At 39.9% G+C, this 19617-nt stretch overlaps 1 protein-coding gene across 2 annotated transcripts in view; it reads left to right on the top strand.

Annotated features, from left to right (window-relative positions):
• LRRK2 (leucine rich repeat kinase 2) overlaps nt 1-18765 on the top strand; it is a 71599-nt gene extending 52834 nt beyond the window's left edge. The window contains exons 39-51 of one of the 2 annotated variants that reach the window (XM_055712360.1): nt 189-289; nt 465-655; nt 1266-1426; nt 2243-2413; nt 4271-4371; nt 5031-5225; nt 6250-6443; nt 6734-6806; nt 7626-7810; nt 9210-9362; nt 10413-10621; nt 13831-13905; nt 15849-18765. In XM_055712360.1, the coding sequence (XP_055568335.1) occupies nt 189-289; nt 465-655; nt 1266-1426; nt 2243-2413; nt 4271-4371; nt 5031-5225; nt 6250-6443; nt 6734-6806; nt 7626-7810; nt 9210-9362; nt 10413-10621; nt 13831-13905; nt 15849-15970 (1931 nt within the window). In that variant the 3' untranslated portion in view covers nt 15971-18765. Of the gene's footprint in view, nt 1-188; nt 290-464; nt 656-1265; nt 1427-2242; nt 2414-4270; nt 4372-5030; nt 5226-6027; nt 6135-6249; nt 6444-6733; nt 6807-7625; nt 7811-9209; nt 9363-10412; nt 10622-13830; nt 13906-15848 lie in introns of those variants that run through there. The other variant, XR_008732537.1, reaches the window with a different exon arrangement.
• The last annotated feature ends 852 nt before the right edge of the window (nt 18766-19617 follow it).

Genomic DNA, 19617 nt, shown 5'->3' on the forward strand with positions numbered 1-19617 from the left:
ATTGAGTTTTCCATTTTGCATTAACGTGTATGCTAAGGGCACTTTTTAATGTGTTTAGATTACCGATCAGGAAGCTTAACACAGTAGATGATCCACGCATTTTAAAATTGTATACTTTCAGCTATTTTTTTGAGAAATGGTGATATCCCTTAGTTTTTAATACTCTTCTCAATTTTATTGTTGAAAAGGTGATGGTGGGTTTGGATCTGTGTACCGTGCATCCTATGGTGGAGAAGAGGTTGCTGTAAAGATTTTCAATAAACATACTTCCCTCAGGCTCCTAAGACAAGTAAGAAATACTGCCTTTTTTTCTGTTAGTGCTGCTCTTGGAATACCAACCCTAGTGAAGAGCTTAAAAAGCTTAACTAAATTGTAAGACTTCACTCCGAAAAATTTCTGAGTTTACTTCAGAGTTACAGAGATTATGCTATTTGCATTATTTCATCTGATTTTACAATTTACAGGAGCTTGCAGTGCTTTGTCACCTCCATCACCCCAGTTTAGTGTCTCTGCTGGCTGCTGCAATCCGTCCCCGTATGCTGGTGATGGAATTAGCCCTTAAAGGATCTCTTGATCGTTTGCTTCAACAAGACAATGCAAGTTTAACTAGAACACTTCAGCACAGAATAGCTCTACATGTGGCTGATGGCTTAAGGCAAGTGTGACTTCTACATTGCTGTAAAAACAGGGTACAGCTGCAAGTAGGATCTACTGCAAATGAAAAGCTTCTATTTTCTTATATCTCAAGCAGAACATTCCCTGGGTCAGACAAATGCTCCTATTCTAATGATTGATTAGCTGATATATGACACAAACTTTTGCTACCTGTTTTTTTTCTGCTAATAAGTGGTGCTCATATAAATAGAAAAATAGCAAGAGCTCTGGGTGGAATTTCTATGTGATTGTTGATTTCTTATTAAAATGTCAAAGCAATTAATTTAGTGCATTTTTAAAGTTCTGGAAGTCCATGAACGTCCTCAGGACAAAACCTGCAAAGGGACCAATGAAGCTTAAACTTCTAAGATTCAGATTTCAAAGTGCCAGTGACAACTTCAGATAAGACTTGGTACTGCAATGTTTATGTATCAGTAAACAGCATTTCAGAACAATTCTGAAGTCAATATCCAATAAGGCAGTATCGTGTTGGTGATGTTTGACGTTTTGAAAGCACAATTCACTGTTGTGGGAATAATGCATTCAGTATGTGTGTATAGATGCGTCCCTGAATTATGAATGCTTTCAATAAATAGTTTTTTGATTAACAGGTACCTGCATTCAGCAATGATCATCTACCGTGATTTAAAGCCTCACAATGTGTTGCTCTTTACCCTATATCCCAATTCAGCTGTTATTGCAAAAATAGCTGACTATGGCATTGCCCAGTATTGTTGCCGAATGGGAATAAAAACCTCTGAAGGCACACCAGGTACGGAAAAATGCTTTGTTTTACAGTGCGTTATGCCAAAAAATAGCTAATATGTTTTTTTATGTAGTTTGTAAGAAGTAACTTAAATCTATATTCTAGTCAAAATCACAAAATACAGTCCTAGTCATATTACAAGTTGTGATGCCAGATTTATACCTCTTGGCCTTTCTTCCTATTCATGTCTTAACCCCTTTTAGAAGAACCAGGGAGTATACTAAAGGTTTGAAACAAGAACAAATTAAATCGCATACATTCATTGCAATATTTTTGCTGTCCTGTTTTAGTACAGTTATTGTGATAGTGAAATTATACTGATAAAATTATTTGTCACTTTAATTTTCAGTAATGCATAGGTAGGTATTAATTTCTTTTAAGGGCAATAAATACCTGCAGTGTTCCCTGACTTTAGAGAGAACATATTAGCATCCATTTTAAAGCACTGAACAATTTAACAACTTCAAAAAGTGCCTTTAGCTCTTGGAAATTGTGCATGAGGGTGTGACTTCAAGTGTTAAATTTTAGGCCTTCAGTAAAGACTGCAGACTTGCCCTTCATTTTCAGTATTCATTGATAAATTAATTATTTTACATGTAATGGTGCAGGAGCACTGTAACTGATGTACTGTCTTCTTTCTTTATACTGATGGCTGATATTTTTTGAGATCTGCCACGTGCAAACTATCGCCAGCCCAGAAATAGCGTGCCATTTTTGGTTTACTTCCTGTGACACTTTCATCAATAAGTGTTTGCTCTTAAAACGATAAAGATGGCTTCATCTTGGTATGAATAACTATTAACGAATGATTTATTTTTGCAGGATTTCGAGCACCAGAGGTTGCCAGAGGAAATGTTATTTACAATCAGCAAGCTGATGTTTATTCATTTGGCTTGCTGCTTTATGACATTTTAACAGGAGGAGGTAGAATAGTGGAAGGCTTGAAGTTTCCAAATGAATTTGATGAATTAGCAATACAAGGAAAGTTACCAGGTATGACTTGTTCCTTCAAGTTTTAACATTAAAATGGACCAGTTGTCCTGCCTCCTCCAAAAATAACACCTCTCATGTTTTACTGTGTCTGACGTTTGACATTGATCAGAGAAGAAGACTAAGCAACAGCAATTTTTAGAAGCTTCTCTGAATTTCATACAGTCTTGAAATAGGTGTCTATTCAACATCACATTGATTATAATTTCATTGCAATTTCAAGGGATCTATCTGGCTCCCTTTAAAAAGAAATAAAGGTTTTGTATACTTGGGACTTTATCCAGATCTAGCTAAAATGGGTGTTTCTGAAGTGCCTTCTAATACCATGTCTGGACTTGACCCTTACACGTTACTGTGATAATGCATATCATGCACTGAGTTAAACACAATTCCACTTCTGTTCTTTGATCCTGATACATCATGTTAAAATACCCATTATTGTGAAGCTGCATATCTTAAAATCTTTCCAAACCCCCTTGAAATATTAAAAAAAAAAAGTGCTACTACTTTAGAAGAGCCTCCACCCCTAAAGGTTTTTAAAAGGGAATTCCTATTATCTTGTCAAGAGTGTCAAGTCCCTGCTCAGCTACATGACATTCTTCATGCTCCATCTGCATTACAACATCTAGTTGTTGGCTCCTGGAAGGAAAATTAAACAGACTATCAGGCTGGACGGGATGTAGTCAGCTGGACAATGTGACTCAGTATTTGGCAACTTCTGTGTGAAGAGCTGTTGAGTTTTTATGGTACCACAAGTTTAACGTGGCGTTCTTATTTATTGCCCTGCAATAGTGGATATGCTCATGAAACATTCTTTAAGACTGAAAAGTTACTCCATGCAGGAAAGGGAAGCAACCATACCACTTAATCTGGCATGGCTTCTCCATTAAGAGAAACAAGAGAGTTTATAACATTTTCTACTCCTTAAGGAGCACAGTCCATTTCATAGCTCAGACAGTTTAAACCCCATCCCTGAAAAGGCCATCCCATGAACTGAAGACTAAGTACCTCTTGAGTGCAACTGTCCATTTGGCTGTTTTCTGTATTATGAGCCCTATGAAATAGTCAGAAGTATTAGTTTCTGGAGATAGGACAGTTCCATTTGTGCACCTGCACATGATTTGTGTATTTCCAACAAAAAAGGGGCTAGCTGTGTTCACAAGTAAACAGCATACCTACCATTTGCTGAACAGATTGTGTTCATTTGCAGGTATTTATCATTAATGTTACCTCTGTCTAATGTAGGACTGGAATAACTGCTGTGGGTTATGATGAGTTAAAAGGAAAAGTAACACAGGCACCATTATTCAGGAGTGATTTTTTCTTCGAGAGCTCCGCACCTATAGTCATAAGATACATATTTAAAGCACTGAGTGGAAATTTAAACTTCCATATCTGGTAAACGCTGTATGATATATTTTATTGGAAGTTCATCTGTATTCCATATACTGTCCAAATACAGAAGAATAAATGGGAAAAAATGTTCACAGGGATTGAAAAGACTATAGACTGAAATGACATGCCCTTGAATGGTCAGCATTAATCAAAACACAGCTCAGACATATATGATTCAGTCCCAGGTATAGAGACATTAAAGAAAAAGTTAAAGCAAAATCCATTTGCTCTAACTGCTTTTAAAGAAAAGAACTCCAACTCTAGCACTTCATGTTCTAGCAACTAATGGCAGATGAGCAATTCCAAGCTGTTCATGCTGACATTTTACCTAAGAGAATAATATTTCTTAGAGCAGCTCTGTAAGAAGTTAGACAAATTCCTAAAATAAGAAGAAAGTTATTCAGAAGTCTCATTTCTGAACTATAGTAAAGGCTGGTTAAGAAGTTATCTAATTTTATATTTTAGATCCTGTCAAAGAGTACGGGTGTGCTCCCTGGCCTAAAGTTGAAAATTTAATTAAAAAGTGTTTGAAGGAAAACCCTCAGGAACGACCAACATCTTCCCAGGTATTACTTAGTGTGTTTATTTGTGTTGTTGTGATGGATAATCCTACAAAGTTGTTGGGCTTTTTCTGCAAAGGAGTGGGACTTTGAAGTTATTGAGAGGCACAGGGTTTTTTCTGTTGTTCTTTCTGGAACTGAAACAGCCATGAAATACTGCCTGTTCTTGCCATCCAAGACAAACTGTTCCATTCAAATCTAACAACCATTTATTCTTAGTGTGCTGTTTTCCCCTGTGTTGCTGTGTAGTGATTATAGTGAAACAGGCTTCAGGTTATTCACGGTCTTTACTAAAGCTATGCAAAAAGGACCGTTGTATAGTATCCCTGTGGTTAACCTTCACTGTTCCGTGCATGTGAGAGGAGGAACAGCGGTGTGAATCTGAAACCTGCTGTCTGTTATCACATCAGATTGCTCTTTGAAATGGGTGAAATTTTCAAACATACCTTAACCCCATTGACTTCCTGAAATTTTAACAGAAAAATAAGAGTCAGCATGGAGTTGCTCAGTGCACAAAGTTTGCTTATTAATAGTGGTAATACAAGTCAGCAGACCTGCTGAGATACCACGTCCATATTCCATAAAACATTGTTATCCATTGCTTGTTTTTTATCGCTGTACAAGCCATTGTTATTACCATGTGCAAATTGTGGCTTTCTTCGTAGGTTTATGAGATCCTGAATTCCGCAGAGCTTATCTGTTTGATGAGGTACATTTCAATACCCAGCACATCAACAGCAGAGTGCATGGTAGCTGCCAATCAAAGCTGCAAGAAGGCAGGAGTCTGGATAGGCAATGGCAATACAGAAAAAGCACAACTTTCATTTGTTAACCTAAATACAGATGGACATACTTGTGAGGTATGTGGGAAAGTTGCCATTTATTCTTATTTTTTAGAAAATCTGCACCCAAATGTATTTCGGAAGAATTAATTGCATTTTAACAGCAGGTTATTACTTCTGGAAAGCTAAGCTTTGAGAGAACAAAGATTGCTTATAAATGAGTCATCGCTGTTATCCATGAAATCAAGGAGAAAAGCAGCTGCTTTTTCCTCTCGTCTTGCCATCCAGCCTGGACTCTCTCATGATACTGTCTTTCCACTACCGGGTTCCTTTCTTCCACTCAGGTGGAAGCTATTTCTACCACAGGGGCTAGAATAAGGAAGAATAATTATACAGCCCTTGTTATATCTACCTCCCCTAACAATCCAGCTAGTCTCTTACTGATTCCTCGCTTCCCATGGATGCCACGTCTTTGTACCACTTTGGGTGTATCCCTCCAGCTCTATTCATTTGATATTTGCACATCCCAGTCCTGTGCCATCAGAAAAAAGAAAAGGTTTTCCCCAGGCTTAACATGCAGTGAACGTGTGCCAGAACTGAGTGTGACTCATCATCAAAGTTAAGTTATATTTCCGTCTGCCATCTGTTGACCATGACATATTTGAATCGGTAGCTTTGGTATAAATTCTATGGCTTATTTTTCTAAAATGAGAAAAAGAAATATTAGACCAGTACTTTTATTGTTAGCAATTAAACTGAACGTATATTGCAGTGTAGTTCCATTTGCTTAATTCTGTGATGGCTTTGAGACCTTCATTAGAATAGAGAGAACATATTTTTTCCACATTCAGCTTAGAGATTTTCCTGTGTTCTGTCTTAGGTGTTCTTTCCAGCACTTTAAAAGATAGATGGTGCAGTTGAAGGTGTATTCTGCTAACAGGGAATTCGATTTCTTAATGGGAGGTTACGCCTTGGTTTCTGTCCAGGGTCTGTGAAGTTTGTACTTTATTGTTATTACCAGTAGTTTACTAGCATTTACCCTTACTGAAATCATAACCAGGGGTTTTTTTTCTTTTTTTTTTTTTTTTTTTCCCTCACTCAGGATATTACAGATAGTAAAATTTTAAGTTTGGCCTTAGTGACCCTTTCTACTGAGAAGGAAAACTGGATTGTAGCAGGAACCCAGTCTGGTTCTCTGTGGGCATTTAACACAGATGATGAAACAAGAAGGCATCGTCTACAGAAAATGTCAGATTCCATCACTTGTTTATACTGTAATTCTCTTTCAAAGCAAAGGTATAAATGAATTTTAAATATTTTGAGTTACATTTTGAAAATAGGACTAAGCAGATGTTTAGAAAATTATATCTGTAAACTCATGCAGTTTTGTTCAAACAACTGCTGCTTTTGCCTGTATTTTCACTTAATTTTGCACCCAGTGTATCTGGAGACTACATTCCTGACCACGGGTGGTTGTATTTGCTTTTGGGATTCAGTGAAACTCTCGAAATACTAGAGGCTACTCATTTAAATTTTTCTTAGCTGATCAAGGCATTTCTAGAATTCATTATTTTATTTTATTTCAGCAAACAGAAGAATTTCTTCTTGGTAGGCACAGCTGATGGCAGCCTGGCAGTTTTTGAAGACAGAGCAGTAAAGGTAGACCTGTTCTTTGCTGTCTGTTCTATGAAATGCTATCAGTAATATGTAAAGCAGCTACCAATAGTAGCTGTATTTCATGCAGCTTATTTTTTAATTGCTTCTCTAAAACTCAAAATTTTCTACTGCTGTCTTAGAGGAACTGCACATGGTTTACAATATCTGTTTTAACCCATAGGGTTAAGAGCTGGAAATTGTTTCTCATTACAGGACTCTGAAAGTCCTGGCAAACTGACTAGAGTGGGATATTAATGGTTGTTATGAAGAGTATTCTAACGGTTTTCATCTCCTTTAATTATGCAGTTATAGCTTCTTTTTCTTTTGTTTCACACTAAATTTTGATAGACTAGATATCCTCAAAAAGACAATATTTGTTTAGGTTTTCTACTCACAGAACAGAGAAAGAAATCCTGGGAGCTCTTTGTATCAGCTGGTTCCTGAGGGTTAGCTCCTGACCATAGGCAATTTAGAGGAGTTATAAAGTTGCAATCCATTGTAGAACCAGAATATTGGCCCAGTGTGGGATGTCTCCAAGGGATACATGTGACTTTCCATCTAGTTCTTGAACTGCACTGGGGGTTGCAGAAAGTATCAATCCCAGCTCTGTCCTGTTCCTGCTCACGCACACGGATATCTGTGGGACATCTATAGTGAGACTACGGTGCTTTTCAGTCTCTAACATTCTGGAAAGATAAGATAATGGTTCCAAAAATCTGGCTGTGTAAATTTATTTCAGCAGGCTGTGTGGCCTTGTTTTAACAGTTTCTCAGTGTCTTTATACTCCTTGTTTCTAACAGAGATTATATTTTTTTCTTGCAGTGTAAAGGCGCCACACCTTTGAAGATACTTACTATAGGAAATGTTAACACACCACTGATGTGCTTAAATGAATCCTCATACTTACCTGAAAAAAATATAATCTGGGGAGGCTGTGGAACAAAGATTATTGCCTTAACTAGTGATTTCTCTGTTCAAAAAATCATTGAAACAAAGACAAGTCAACTGTAAGCTTTTTTTATAAGAGAGATTACTTGGCTCTTTTATTGTTTCATTAAAGATTTCTGGCCGTACTTTGATGTAATGTCTTCTTCTAGAGCTCATTCTTTGAGTTCTCTTGTTTCTGTTCTTTTCCTTCCATATTACAGGCAGAATACAATGTGCATTAAAATAAGATCACTGAGTAGTGTTTATTCATTGCTGCTTTTAAACAAGGGATGTGCATATATAAAGATTTATGAAGTCAATATCTATTCAGAAAGTGTATAAATGCAACTGATCGGTTTTTCTCCCCCAATTACATTTGTCCAGGCCCCGTTTACTTTATTTAGAATTATACACACATACTTAGCGTAGTATTTGTCCTTACATGTTTGTCAGTCTGATACATGTGCATATCTTTGCCCTTTATAGTTAAATCATGTATGATCCGACTTTCTCATTATCTGGAAATTAGAGACTGGAGGTTTTGGAGTGTTTGATACAATTCTCACATGGGCAAATCCTGCTCTGCAGTTAAGAGAAGTTTTTCCTGACTAGGGAAAACCGTATTTGGTTTTACACTAGTGGATACCATTATGCTGGGAAATTAACTTGCTTTGGAAGATAACGTGTTAATATAAAGCAAGAAACTAAAAGTTCAGTAAAATGCAGTTCAATGGCAAGATGCAAAATATGTCACAGGAATAATCTGAGTTTTGTGGGGGCAAAAACTCTATACAGTTTTGAAAACAAAGTTGTCACAGCCAGGTATCATTAGGGAAAGCAGCAGTGTTACTGAGTGTCTGCTACCAGGGGCTCGTGATTTTGAGCAGTTCTTCACGATGAAGAGTCAGTGAAATAAGCTAACTGTTAATTTACAGGACCAATAATATTTTGATACATGCAGGCACAGATCTGGCATGAGACACAAATTCATATGTGGAGGAAAACAGTCAAAAAGCCTGTCAGCTGAAGCGAAACGAGCAGAGCAGGGTGAGCTAAATGTCACTGCTGCTTTTTAGGTTTAGTCATCTTTGTGTTGAGTGACCCTTTATGGTCTAGTGGGCCCTGTGAGAATTATTGAATGTCTCCAAACACTGAAAGAATGTCAGGAGAAAGGTGGAGTTTGCCTTGCTATGATGGGAGCATATGTCATTTGAGAAGATAGATGGGAAAGATTTATTAATAGATTTGGGGCATTAATGTGCCTCCAAGGATATCATCATCATAACTCCATTACTGTGAGAATTTATGTCAAACTATAGGAATATTACAGCAAACCCATCCAGCTGTATCCCAGCTCAGTTCGGTTTTAAGGCTGCATGAGTCTGTAAGAGTCAGAGGGAAGCAAACCCCTCTCATGATAGTCAAGTTTTTCTACTACGTTTTTTCTGTGCATCTAACTGGAGTTCTTCTCTCTTCCAGGTTCTGTCATAATGCTTACAGTGATGCAAACATTATTTCAATAGCAATAGACAAATCCATCTACTTGGCCAAGAAAAACAGCCATTTTGTGGAAATCTGGGACAAGAAGGCGGAAAAACTTTCTGAACTAATTGACTGTGCACATTTTCTGAAGTAAGTGTTTTATGTCAGATTGATGGCATGATGCATAGAAAGCTGAATATCAGATTGCCTTCTCTAGCACAGTATCTTAACCTGCTGGAGGTAAGGAATTCTTTGGCCAAATGTGGAATTCCTTTCCCGTCTTTTGGCCTAGAACTTCAGAAGATCTCATGTAGAATCTCAGTGATTATATTTCACAATTTTTCTGTGATGTTGAGAAGATTCATTTAACTCTGCTCAAGAAAAAAAGAGAGTTTTTCGCTGTCCTTCAGATACTAATGCTTTTGAATCCAGTTATTTCCTGCATCCCTGGAGTAAGAATGTCTTCTCTCACTGTAAGGGGTGAAAAATAAGTTGACCTTGTAGAGAAACAAGTCTGAATTGGCAGAACTGTTAGCATACAGATAAGCGGCCACATTTGGCAGTGAAACCGCAAGTGTGTGGTAATTAGCAACTGGTTTGCTATATGTAGACAAATTCCCAGGTGCTCTGCTGCATGTAGGCACGTTCCAGAGCAGAACTTGGGTAGATAAGTGATTGTATAGAACCAGCATTTATGTACGCAATAAATGTTGTCACTTCTTCACTGACTTGGGGTCCGTGCCTTCACATGCCACACCTTGCCGGTGCACAGATTCAGTAGGAGATGAGAGTTTTATTAATAGTGATGGCAACTTTCATTTGCGTTTAAATTGGTCCTCTTCCTTAATGTGCCACATCCGTTTCATTTTCATGGTGAGGTTAGGAGCAGCTCCAGGCGTGCCTCTCCCGCTTCGCAGTGACATCATCCTCCTGCAGACTGGGAGAGAACAGAGAAGTATACCTGCCTCCTAAATAAAGCAGACCAGCTGGCTCTTAGAAGTCTTAGAAGTAGTTTTAGAAGTAGGCTTACAAGTAGTTTTCATCCCCGTTTGTTTCAAGTCAATCAACTGATTAGCATGAGATTCTTGTGGCTTGTCTTGTTGAATGATTGTTTAGAAGGCTGGTATTGAGAGACTCGTTTTAGCAGTTGTGGAAAAGTGTACCACCAGATTTTAATGCAAATTCTCTCCATACTTGTAGGGACAAAATGGAAAAATTAAACAAGGAATCAAAACATAAACTGGCTTATTCTGGAAGAGTGAAGACAATTTGCCTGCAGAAAAATACTGCACTGTGGATCGGGACAGGAGGAGGACATATCTTGTTGCTTGATTTATCAACACGTTGCCCTGTACGAGTTATAGACAACTTCTGTGATTCTGTTAGAGTCATGATAACAGCTCAGCTAGGTAAGTAAAATCATTGTATGATGAGTGCTTTGAAATCAGTGCAAAGTTTAGGATTGCTGTGTCCGGTCTGACACGGCGTCCCAGGAACAGATACGCATTTTCCATGTTTTGTTCATTCATTCTATTCCACTACTGTCATCTTCAGCCAGTGTCAGACACTGGTGTTAGCTGAACGCCAGCAGGCTGTCATACCTGCGCCCACATAAAACAGCAGCTCTTCCCTGGCTCGTCACTGACCAGCACGTGAACACCCCCCACCTCCACCGGGTCCTTGTGCCGTGCCTCAGCACAGCTCTCACCGTCTTCTGTCCAGCGGTCTTCATCAGGGCCTGGGTCTGCCTGCGTTATTTCTGTCTGAAGTTTTACATTTCTGGCTTTTCTGTTTGCGGAGCTTGTTAGGTTTTCATAATTTTTCCTTAATTGCTTATTGCCTAGTTTTCTTTTCCCATCCTTATTCAGGAATAGTTCTTTTAGGTTTGGGTCACAGGCAGACCACAGCCGAGCTGGGAGAGCGCTGCAGACCTGGGCTCAGTGCACAGACTTGTACATAAGTGCTGTTTCTGTCACCAGGGCCAGCTGTTTCGAGCTGCTGTAGGCAGACAGTAGTTGTGAGGGTTTGGTGGTAATTACAGCCAGAGGAGCATAGTTGAGCATGGGGCACTTCTTGACTGTTGTCACTTCTTTCACCTGTACCTTTCCTGCACCTCTAGAGCCCAAAAGTAATAAAGGCCATAGCAGCTCAAAAGTTCATTGTACTGCAGTGGTGGTAAGCTCAAAACACACGTTCATTCAGAAAGTAAACTCTGGCACAACATGCGGATTCCCATCACCTTCCACTGTGTTTGGAAAAAAACTCTGGAGTTCCCTTGTCAGTGTGATTTGAAGTGTCTTTGCTGTCAAAAAAAGAAGCTGCCGTTGTAGACTCAGAGGCACAATGTAACCCTCCTAGCAAACTTTACAGTTGCCGGCTGCGGATGCTTTCTTATTACCATCACGAACGTAATTTGGGGGCTGTTTTTTCCTTTCTAGCACCAGGGGTATCCGTAGGCTACAGTTAGCTCATAGTGCTTGACAGTGTTGTGTGAGTCAAAAAACCTTCGTCTTCCCCTGACTTGCCTCTGCCTGAGACCGCGAGTTTGTAGAGTCTGTTCAGTCCTCAGCTGTTAAAGAGTGCCAGCTGTAGAGTCCAGATTCGCTAGCACAGCATTTTCAGTCTTTCTTGTCCTGATCGCTGATATTAGTACTATAAAGGGACATTTTATTTTTAGCATTTTGAAAAGAATAGTTACTATGAAAACAAAATTTCTGCTTCACTCAACTTTCCCTTATCAATGACAGTAATATTATATAGAATAATACAGTGTGATTAAAAAAGCCTTGAGTCTCACATTTTTTGTGCCTAGTCACCTCAACATTTTTAATCAAATTTTTATGTATAGAAAAGTTAATACTTCAAGAGGAAGAGTTTAGCTGCATTTACACAGTTCTCAAGAATGGAAAGTAAGATTGATACATTCTTCTTTTGATCATCTTTTCCCAGCAATTATTTATAAGGGTTGGGTTTTTTCCTAAATTCCAGGACATTGTTTCTACTGGGATTTTCACAGTATCAGTAAAAATGGCACCGAGGCTGCTGAGCAATTCTTCAATAGTAAGTCATTGCTCACATGAAATGAGAGAATAGCGGGAAATATTGTTGTATCAAATAGTTTTATTTAAGATTAAAATATATAATGTCAATCAGATGTAAATATTTCAGGGAAAAGAGATTGCTAGACATTGAGAGATCAGTTTTATCTGTAGTTCATATATGAATATGGAAATAAAATGTCTTTTTCTAATTCTCTCACTTAACACATTGACTTTTAATAGACATGAGACTTTACAGTAGAGAATGATTTATATGTAAATCATTTTGCAAGTGGAAATTTAGCCGTATATAGTAAGAAAGGACCCTAGTCTGAATAAGAAACATTATACTTAAGTTCCAGTCACTTTTGTAAGGAGCATGAATAGGACTGGTTGCAGAAAAATAATGAAAATGATGGAAAATCTGAATATGGAAGAAGTGGTGTATGGTTCCCACCAGCCCTCATCCACCATAAGTGGATTTACAGAAGTATCAAAGGAGAATGTAGTGCAAATCTCCACAGGGCAGGAAAAAATCCCTCTCTACCTTGCAGCAGTTCTGGGGGACCCACCAGAAACGTTTGCTGATTCAGAAGGGACGTGCTGTGGGGGACAGACCGCGGTGTGGTCACACAGTGCTTCCAAGACTGTGGCTTTCCCAGTAAGCCATACTCCAGTCTGTTCACAGCCCGGAAACTGACCCCCTCCTCGTCTGTTCCCTGGGGGAGCGTGTAGGACTTCGTGCATGAAGAGGTGTGTGGAGGTGTGGGGCGCAGTGCTGCAGTGGGGTGTCCGCAGGCGGAGGGCTTCCCTTCCCCACCCTCGGTGGCCCAGGGGTGCAGGCTGGCTCCTGTACTCCTCTGCTGTCGCCGCCCTCCTCGTGCTGCCCGTAGGGTGGGGAGCACGTGTAGCAGCTTCCATATACCTTGCAATTCCTTTATAAACGGGTCCTGTTGGAGTCAGCAGGAAGTTGATACTGAAACACCGGCACATTCAACTTACCCTCTGTGATCCAGCCCCTCCCGTCTCCCTAGTCCGACTTTTGTGTTACTCAGTAGGCAACTTCCGTGACCCATCCCCTATTTCTACTTCCCTGCTAACTCTCCTTTCCCACCTACATGCCATCAGTAGCTGGGAACACTTTTAGGTAGTTTGTATCATATTTGAATGTTTTGTTTTCTTCGTAACCAAGCTGATTGCTGGCACATACTGTTTCTGCTCTGCGCTGGGACTTCGTTTGCAGCCTGTCCCTTCCCTGTGACATCTGTTTCCTGTGACTCTGCTGCCTCTGCTTGTGGTATATAATAGGGTGCTTTGTTCTCAGGCTTGTTCGATGGGCCGGCTGGCTGAACCAGTGCTTGTGCCTTTGAAGCCTGATAAACCCCTACATTAAACAGAGACATGAACTATATTGTTTTCGTGTCAGGGTTTTCCACGGTTAGTGATTCTGAATAAAGAGGCAGGTTGACTGACCTCTGCTTTCTGTCCTTTTAGTGGCATGATGTCATCTACTCTTTCTGTCCTTTAATTTTAATGGGAACTTTGTAATTTAAACTTGACGTTTTATTTCTTTGGAAAAGGGAGTCTCAAGAACGTGGTCCTGGTTTTGGGATATTGCTATAAAAGTGACACTGAAGACGACAAATATCACAAAGGTACCTGAACTGTGTTTTGTTAATTTGTATTATTAGTGGAGTAGGCACCGTTATGTTTGCCTGCCCACTGAGAGTAGAGAGTTGATGATCACCGTTTGATATAGTTTTATTGAGACATTTATTGAGACTAATAATAGTTTGTGTCATCTTTTGCATTTCTGGGCTCCATACAAGCTAACAGTAACTTCCCAAAATGGATCCAAGGAAGCCACTGTTTGAAGTATATAATCTGCTGGAAATCCGTATTTGCAAAGTAAATGTCATTGTTTAATTGGAGAATGTATCAAGTGGGCTTCCAGAAGGGTCTGTGCTAGGTCAGGAATCCTCAGTGCTTTCACGAATGACGTGGATGAGGGAATCGTGAATGTGCTTTTTCAGATTTGCAGACAATTCTCAGCTAAGACAAAGCCACAAGCACGCTGGCAGGCAGGATCAGAATTCAAAATGACCTTGACAAATAGATCAAATGGTCTGGAAGGAAGTAGGATACAAGTCAGTAAGGACAAATGCAAGACCTTTAACTTAATTAGGTAGGGATAATTCATTGTACCAACACGAGGGAATGATCAGCTTAAACAGCAGTGCTGCAGAAAAAGGGTTATAATTGATTGCAGGCTGGACATGAGGCAGCCGTGTCACGTTGCTGCAGAAAAGGCAAACACCATTCTCACACCAATCAAGAAGTGGCGTCTGTAATACTTGAGCTAATTCCTGCACTCTGCTGAGTGCTGATATGGCCGCTGCTGGAGGAGCGTATCCATTTGGGACATTGCTGAATGATTTGGACTATTAGGAGTAGGCCAGAGGAGGGAAATGCAATCTGTGAGGGAATGTTGCAGGAAGTTAAGTCGGTTAATATAAATAAAACTTAGGGAGAACATGATAATAGGCTTCAAATATGTAAATAAAGAGCAAGGGTATAAACACTTCTACATAGTCCCTGCGGGTAGGATAAGGGCTGACCAGTTTCTATCACAGCAAGGGATATTTAGGTCAGACAGCAGAAGCTTCCTGACAATCAGGATGGTGAAGTGCTGGAATGGGAAGGCAGAAAATCACCATCTTTGCGTTTTTCTAATAACAGTAATAGCTGATGCTCTGGTCAATCCCTTCTTCGCCTTTATCTCATCCTAGTTTCAGTGACACCTAAAAATGTGGCAGTGACTGTATATGAAGTTAAGGGTGGCAAGTGTAGATGAGCTGACTGGAGTAAAATAAGAATCAAACTTACAGCAGTGTTTTTGATATTCTGATATTCCCTGATTATGACCCTAAGAACATCTATTGCCTTTGTAGCCTTTTTATTGTATTTAAGAGTGCCATTAATTACACGCAGAGGAACCGGAGCCCCTCAGTACCTTTGGGGCCTTAGTTTGTGAGCCCTTACTCATGCAAGTGTTCTCAGATATCCTTATTCCACTAAAAGCAGCGTAGATTCTCCATGAACGAAGAGGAGTTTGCATGAAGGGAGACTGAAGAAGTCACCTTTTCTCAGTATACTCACTTCCCTATAAAATCAGTTTTCATTTTTAGTTTATAGTGAATGGGTTTTGAGTCTTGTAAGCGTTTACAGTATATCTGCTCAGGGAAATAGATGAAAATTATGTAGGCACTTCAGTACTAGCGTCAGCTGCAGCTCAGGTCAGTACCTTATAGCACACAGGCACCAGAAACGGTTTTTCAAGTGGTTTTAAACCGTACACTCTAGGTTTAGGAACTGGATTCCAAACCACTGTGCAGGTGCAAATAGCGTGTAACCCGTAACTGCATTACCTCACACATAAAGTGTCACATAATTTGTCTTCCAGGTCCTAAGCATCGTGCTTCACTGAGGCAATTTACAAGTAATTAAAAAATAAGCAGATAAGCAAACCCACTTCTAATTATGCAATAATGAATCACCGTTGCAGTTATCAATATTTTTGGTTTTTTTTATTTTCCAGAACTACAGTCCTGCGTGTCAGTGTGGGACATTAACCTGCCCCATGAAGTGCAAAACCTGAAAAAACATATAGAAATGAGACAGGAATTAGCAGAAAAAATGAAGAGCCTTTCTTTGGACTGAAAAGTCACCCTGCAAGTGTCATCCTCTTTTCTAGTCTTTCATCCTAACATACTGTGCAGTATTTACAACTACTCCTTGCTGGTGTTTTTAACTGAAAACCAGGAAGAAAATTGCCATGAAAGAGGCAGTTGGTATTCATAGGGTACCAAGAAAAAAGAAGGATAAGTTATTTGTAATATCTGAAAGGACAGAAAACTGCTGAGAATTTCTGAATCTAAAGTGTTATCGTGCATCTGTTGTTTACTTTGTGAAGTTGTGCTCTCAAACAGCCGTGGAACAACTTCAGTGTAATGTTGTTCATCTGGGTTTTGATCTCAGTTAAATTGGGAATAAGCCAGGAGACTATAAAGGGCTTTTCTTTACTTCATTATCTCTACTGAGTCGACGTGTAACAAGAAGCAAAATTTAAGCCTCTGTGTTTATCGCAGTTTGCATGTATGAGTTTGCTCTGATGATTCGTGTTTTAGTAATGTCAGAGCTCATGACCCCGAGTCATATGTGAAAGAAAATATTGTATTTTATATAATAGCAGTGTTTATAGGAACATATGACTACATTACTCTTTGAAAACAGGCAGAATAATCTTTTTTCTTCCATGAATAATGGACATTTTTTCATTATGATCAGAAAAAAAGTTGTTGTGCTACAGTAATAGGAAATCTCAGAATTCAGTTTAAATAGGCCAACAGGCTTCTGCAAGTTGGTGTCCTCTTGCAGTACTGCAGTCTGCCTTGTTCTAGGAGATGCAGTCACATCATTCTGAACATTACCATGCACACCTATCTGTTGTGCAACTCACTTCGAAAAGCCAAGAGAAAACACAAGGTGTACGCTCAGATCTAAATGCTGCTACAACCACACAACAAGCAGCATGCTGCTGAAGCCAGACTGCTACTACTTAGTCCATCTCACTGGTTTGCTTATCTCAATCTAAAAAACAAAAAAGGGAACTTCCACTTCAATATTTCTAACATGTGAAGTTTCCGTTTAATTTATATTGTTAATTTGGGGGCAAGCACGGGAACCTTGATGAGTGTAAGAATTGGCTTCCCTACGCATACAACTACCAGAATTTATGACCACACATCTTCATTCAAGAGATGCCCTTTGCTGCTTTCTGGCCTTAAGTCCAAGCTGCTTCTTACAGCCTGCACCGACCTGCTGCGAGTGAGTGCCTTATTTCTGTCCACCAGAAAACAGATGCTGTTGTTTGGGGGTTTTTTTTGATACCAAAAGGTTCTATAGGGTGCTCCTGAAGTCTCAAGGAGTGGAGTATCCAGAGCCCTTCCTGAGTCTACGGGGCTGAACAGGGTTGAGCATCCAAAAAGTTCTCAGTTCCATTTTTACAGTTTTGAGGAAACTATATACTAGGACAACAGTATTTATTGTGTCCAGCTGTATCATTGTTCTATTTTCTGCCATTTGTTGAGTGCATACTCAGGATTCCTTTCAGATATACACCCCAGGTTTTTATGTCTTATAATCTGCATACGTAAAAGAATTTGCTATTTATATGGGATTTTATAACTCAGAAAATATATCTTGTAATGAATACTTTTTTAAAAAATAGAATATATGTATTGTGATTATTATTTATAAGTCATTTTGAAATGTAAGCCTTAAACCATTTATTAAAATCCTGCTTTGTTAATAACAGAGTCTACTTTCTGATCACTGAACTTCCAAGGAGGAGCTTTCGTGTGCAGTTTTAGTGGAGCTTAATCCCTTAGGGCAGGATGATGCACGATCCCAGTTCTGTGGGTTGTGTTGACACAGCTGCATTCCCGCTTGTTCTCCATCTCATAGTGCACATCTTGGGCCCTTTTCCATCCCCCAGTTTGTCTTCTATTTAGTGTTCCTTACGGCCTTTCTCAGAGGTGGGAGGTGACCTGTAAGCAGTACTGTCCTTGCAGTCATTACTCGCCTCTTCTGAGGTTCTCTGGAAAAGAATGATCCATAGGCTGAGACTCGGGCCTATGTGTTACGTATTTCAGGGATAGCAAAGAACAAGAGAGACAACAGCAGCCACACAAAAGACGAGGTCGTTACAAACCTGACTGAATTGGCCACTTGTGAATTATCAGTGGTGAAAGGGTAAAATTCTCCAACAGTTGTAACCCACTGACTATTTAGCAATACCGTATGGAACACGGTGATCCAGCTGCACCCTCCCCAAATACTTTTTAGCACCAGAAGAAGAGATCTGGAGAAGATCTGTGTTGGTGCTGCTTGTTCTTTTCCATTTGATAGTCTAAGTGCATCTCTGGCCATCTTGAGCCCTATTCAGCTCACGCTGCACAGCTGCCTGTCTGCTGAGCGTGGTGCTGCTTGGAAAGAATAGTGACAGGGCATACATATCCTGTCAAATAAAGCATCCGCGTCTCCCGAGTGCGGGAAAGCTCTGGAAGGAGGTGGCTGCACAACTGTTTGGCCAGGAGCTGGCAGGCAGCAAGTGCACGGGTCCAATTTAGAAGCGCCCCAGGGACTGGCATCCCCTTCCCAGCTCGGATGTGCCACCAAGGGGAAGAACAGCTCTTCTGTGCCACCACCATTTAAACCTGCGCTGTAAGGAAATCTTTTCCCGGCAACATCTCTACTGACAAACTATAAAGAGAAAGGGGAGAAAAAAAGATCCATGGCTTCATCTTCCGCTTGGTTTTAGTGGAGCTGCTTGGAAACCAGCAGGATGTGACCATGTAAGAGTACAAGCTCTGAGAGACGTAATGCTTCCTGTATGCTTAGGACAGCATCCAGCACCTGAAAACGGAAAGAACCCTTACTTCAAAAAAGAGCCTGTTCACTCCTGGTTTGGCAGTCACTTAACACCTGAGCTGGGACACGTAATTAACCCCATGTTCCCCAGAACTGCGCAGCTAAAGCATACCGGGGTTCAGGCCTAAAGACAAAGAGGCAAGTTGTCTGAATGCTTGATTAAAAAAAAAAAAAAAAAAAAATCAGTATCTGAGCTATCTTCCCCCTCCTGTGCTATTGCTGTTAATTAGGGTCATTGTTGTTATTGGTTGCTTGCTGATAGATTACATATTCAGATTCACCTGTACGTTAATTTTAACCTTATTTCTTTTACAAGCAGCTCCTGGTTAATTCCGCTGTAAACAAGTTACACAGCCTGATTTCGTGTACTTACTGTACTATATCCTGGCATCCCTCTTACTCTGAAATCTCCTACTTCCTCATGTACCCTTATTATTAGTATCCTATTACTTCTTCATGCACCACTTTGGGGCAAAACTGGGACACGTAATGGGGGAGAGCGAGCGAGGCCTCCTGGGCGTGAGCTCATCCCCAAACACAGGCATTTGTCATCCCTGCCACGGAACAACCTCACCCATCTGCCTGGAGCGAGCAACACTTAATAACCCATTTTACGATGAAATCTTCAAATACCAGAGATGCGAGAAAGTAGTAAGGGAACAGAATGAGGCTCACTGAATGAAGAAAAGACAATGAGATTCATATTTTCCTATCGGCCTTTCAAAATAGAAAAGCACATGAGCAATTCCTCTTCTCACTTACCTTCTGGCCTTTAAGAAATCACTCATCAAAAAAAAATCTGGAAACAGCTCCCATTACCCGTCTTAAGAGAACCAGCGGTTGTTCTGGTTTTTTCTGTCTTAGTTCTTCATCCC

The sequence above is a fragment of the Falco cherrug genome, chromosome 5 (assembly GCF_023634085.1).
Source record: "Falco cherrug isolate bFalChe1 chromosome 5, bFalChe1.pri, whole genome shotgun sequence".
Lineage (NCBI taxonomy): Eukaryota > Metazoa > Chordata > Aves > Falconiformes > Falconidae > Falco > Falco cherrug.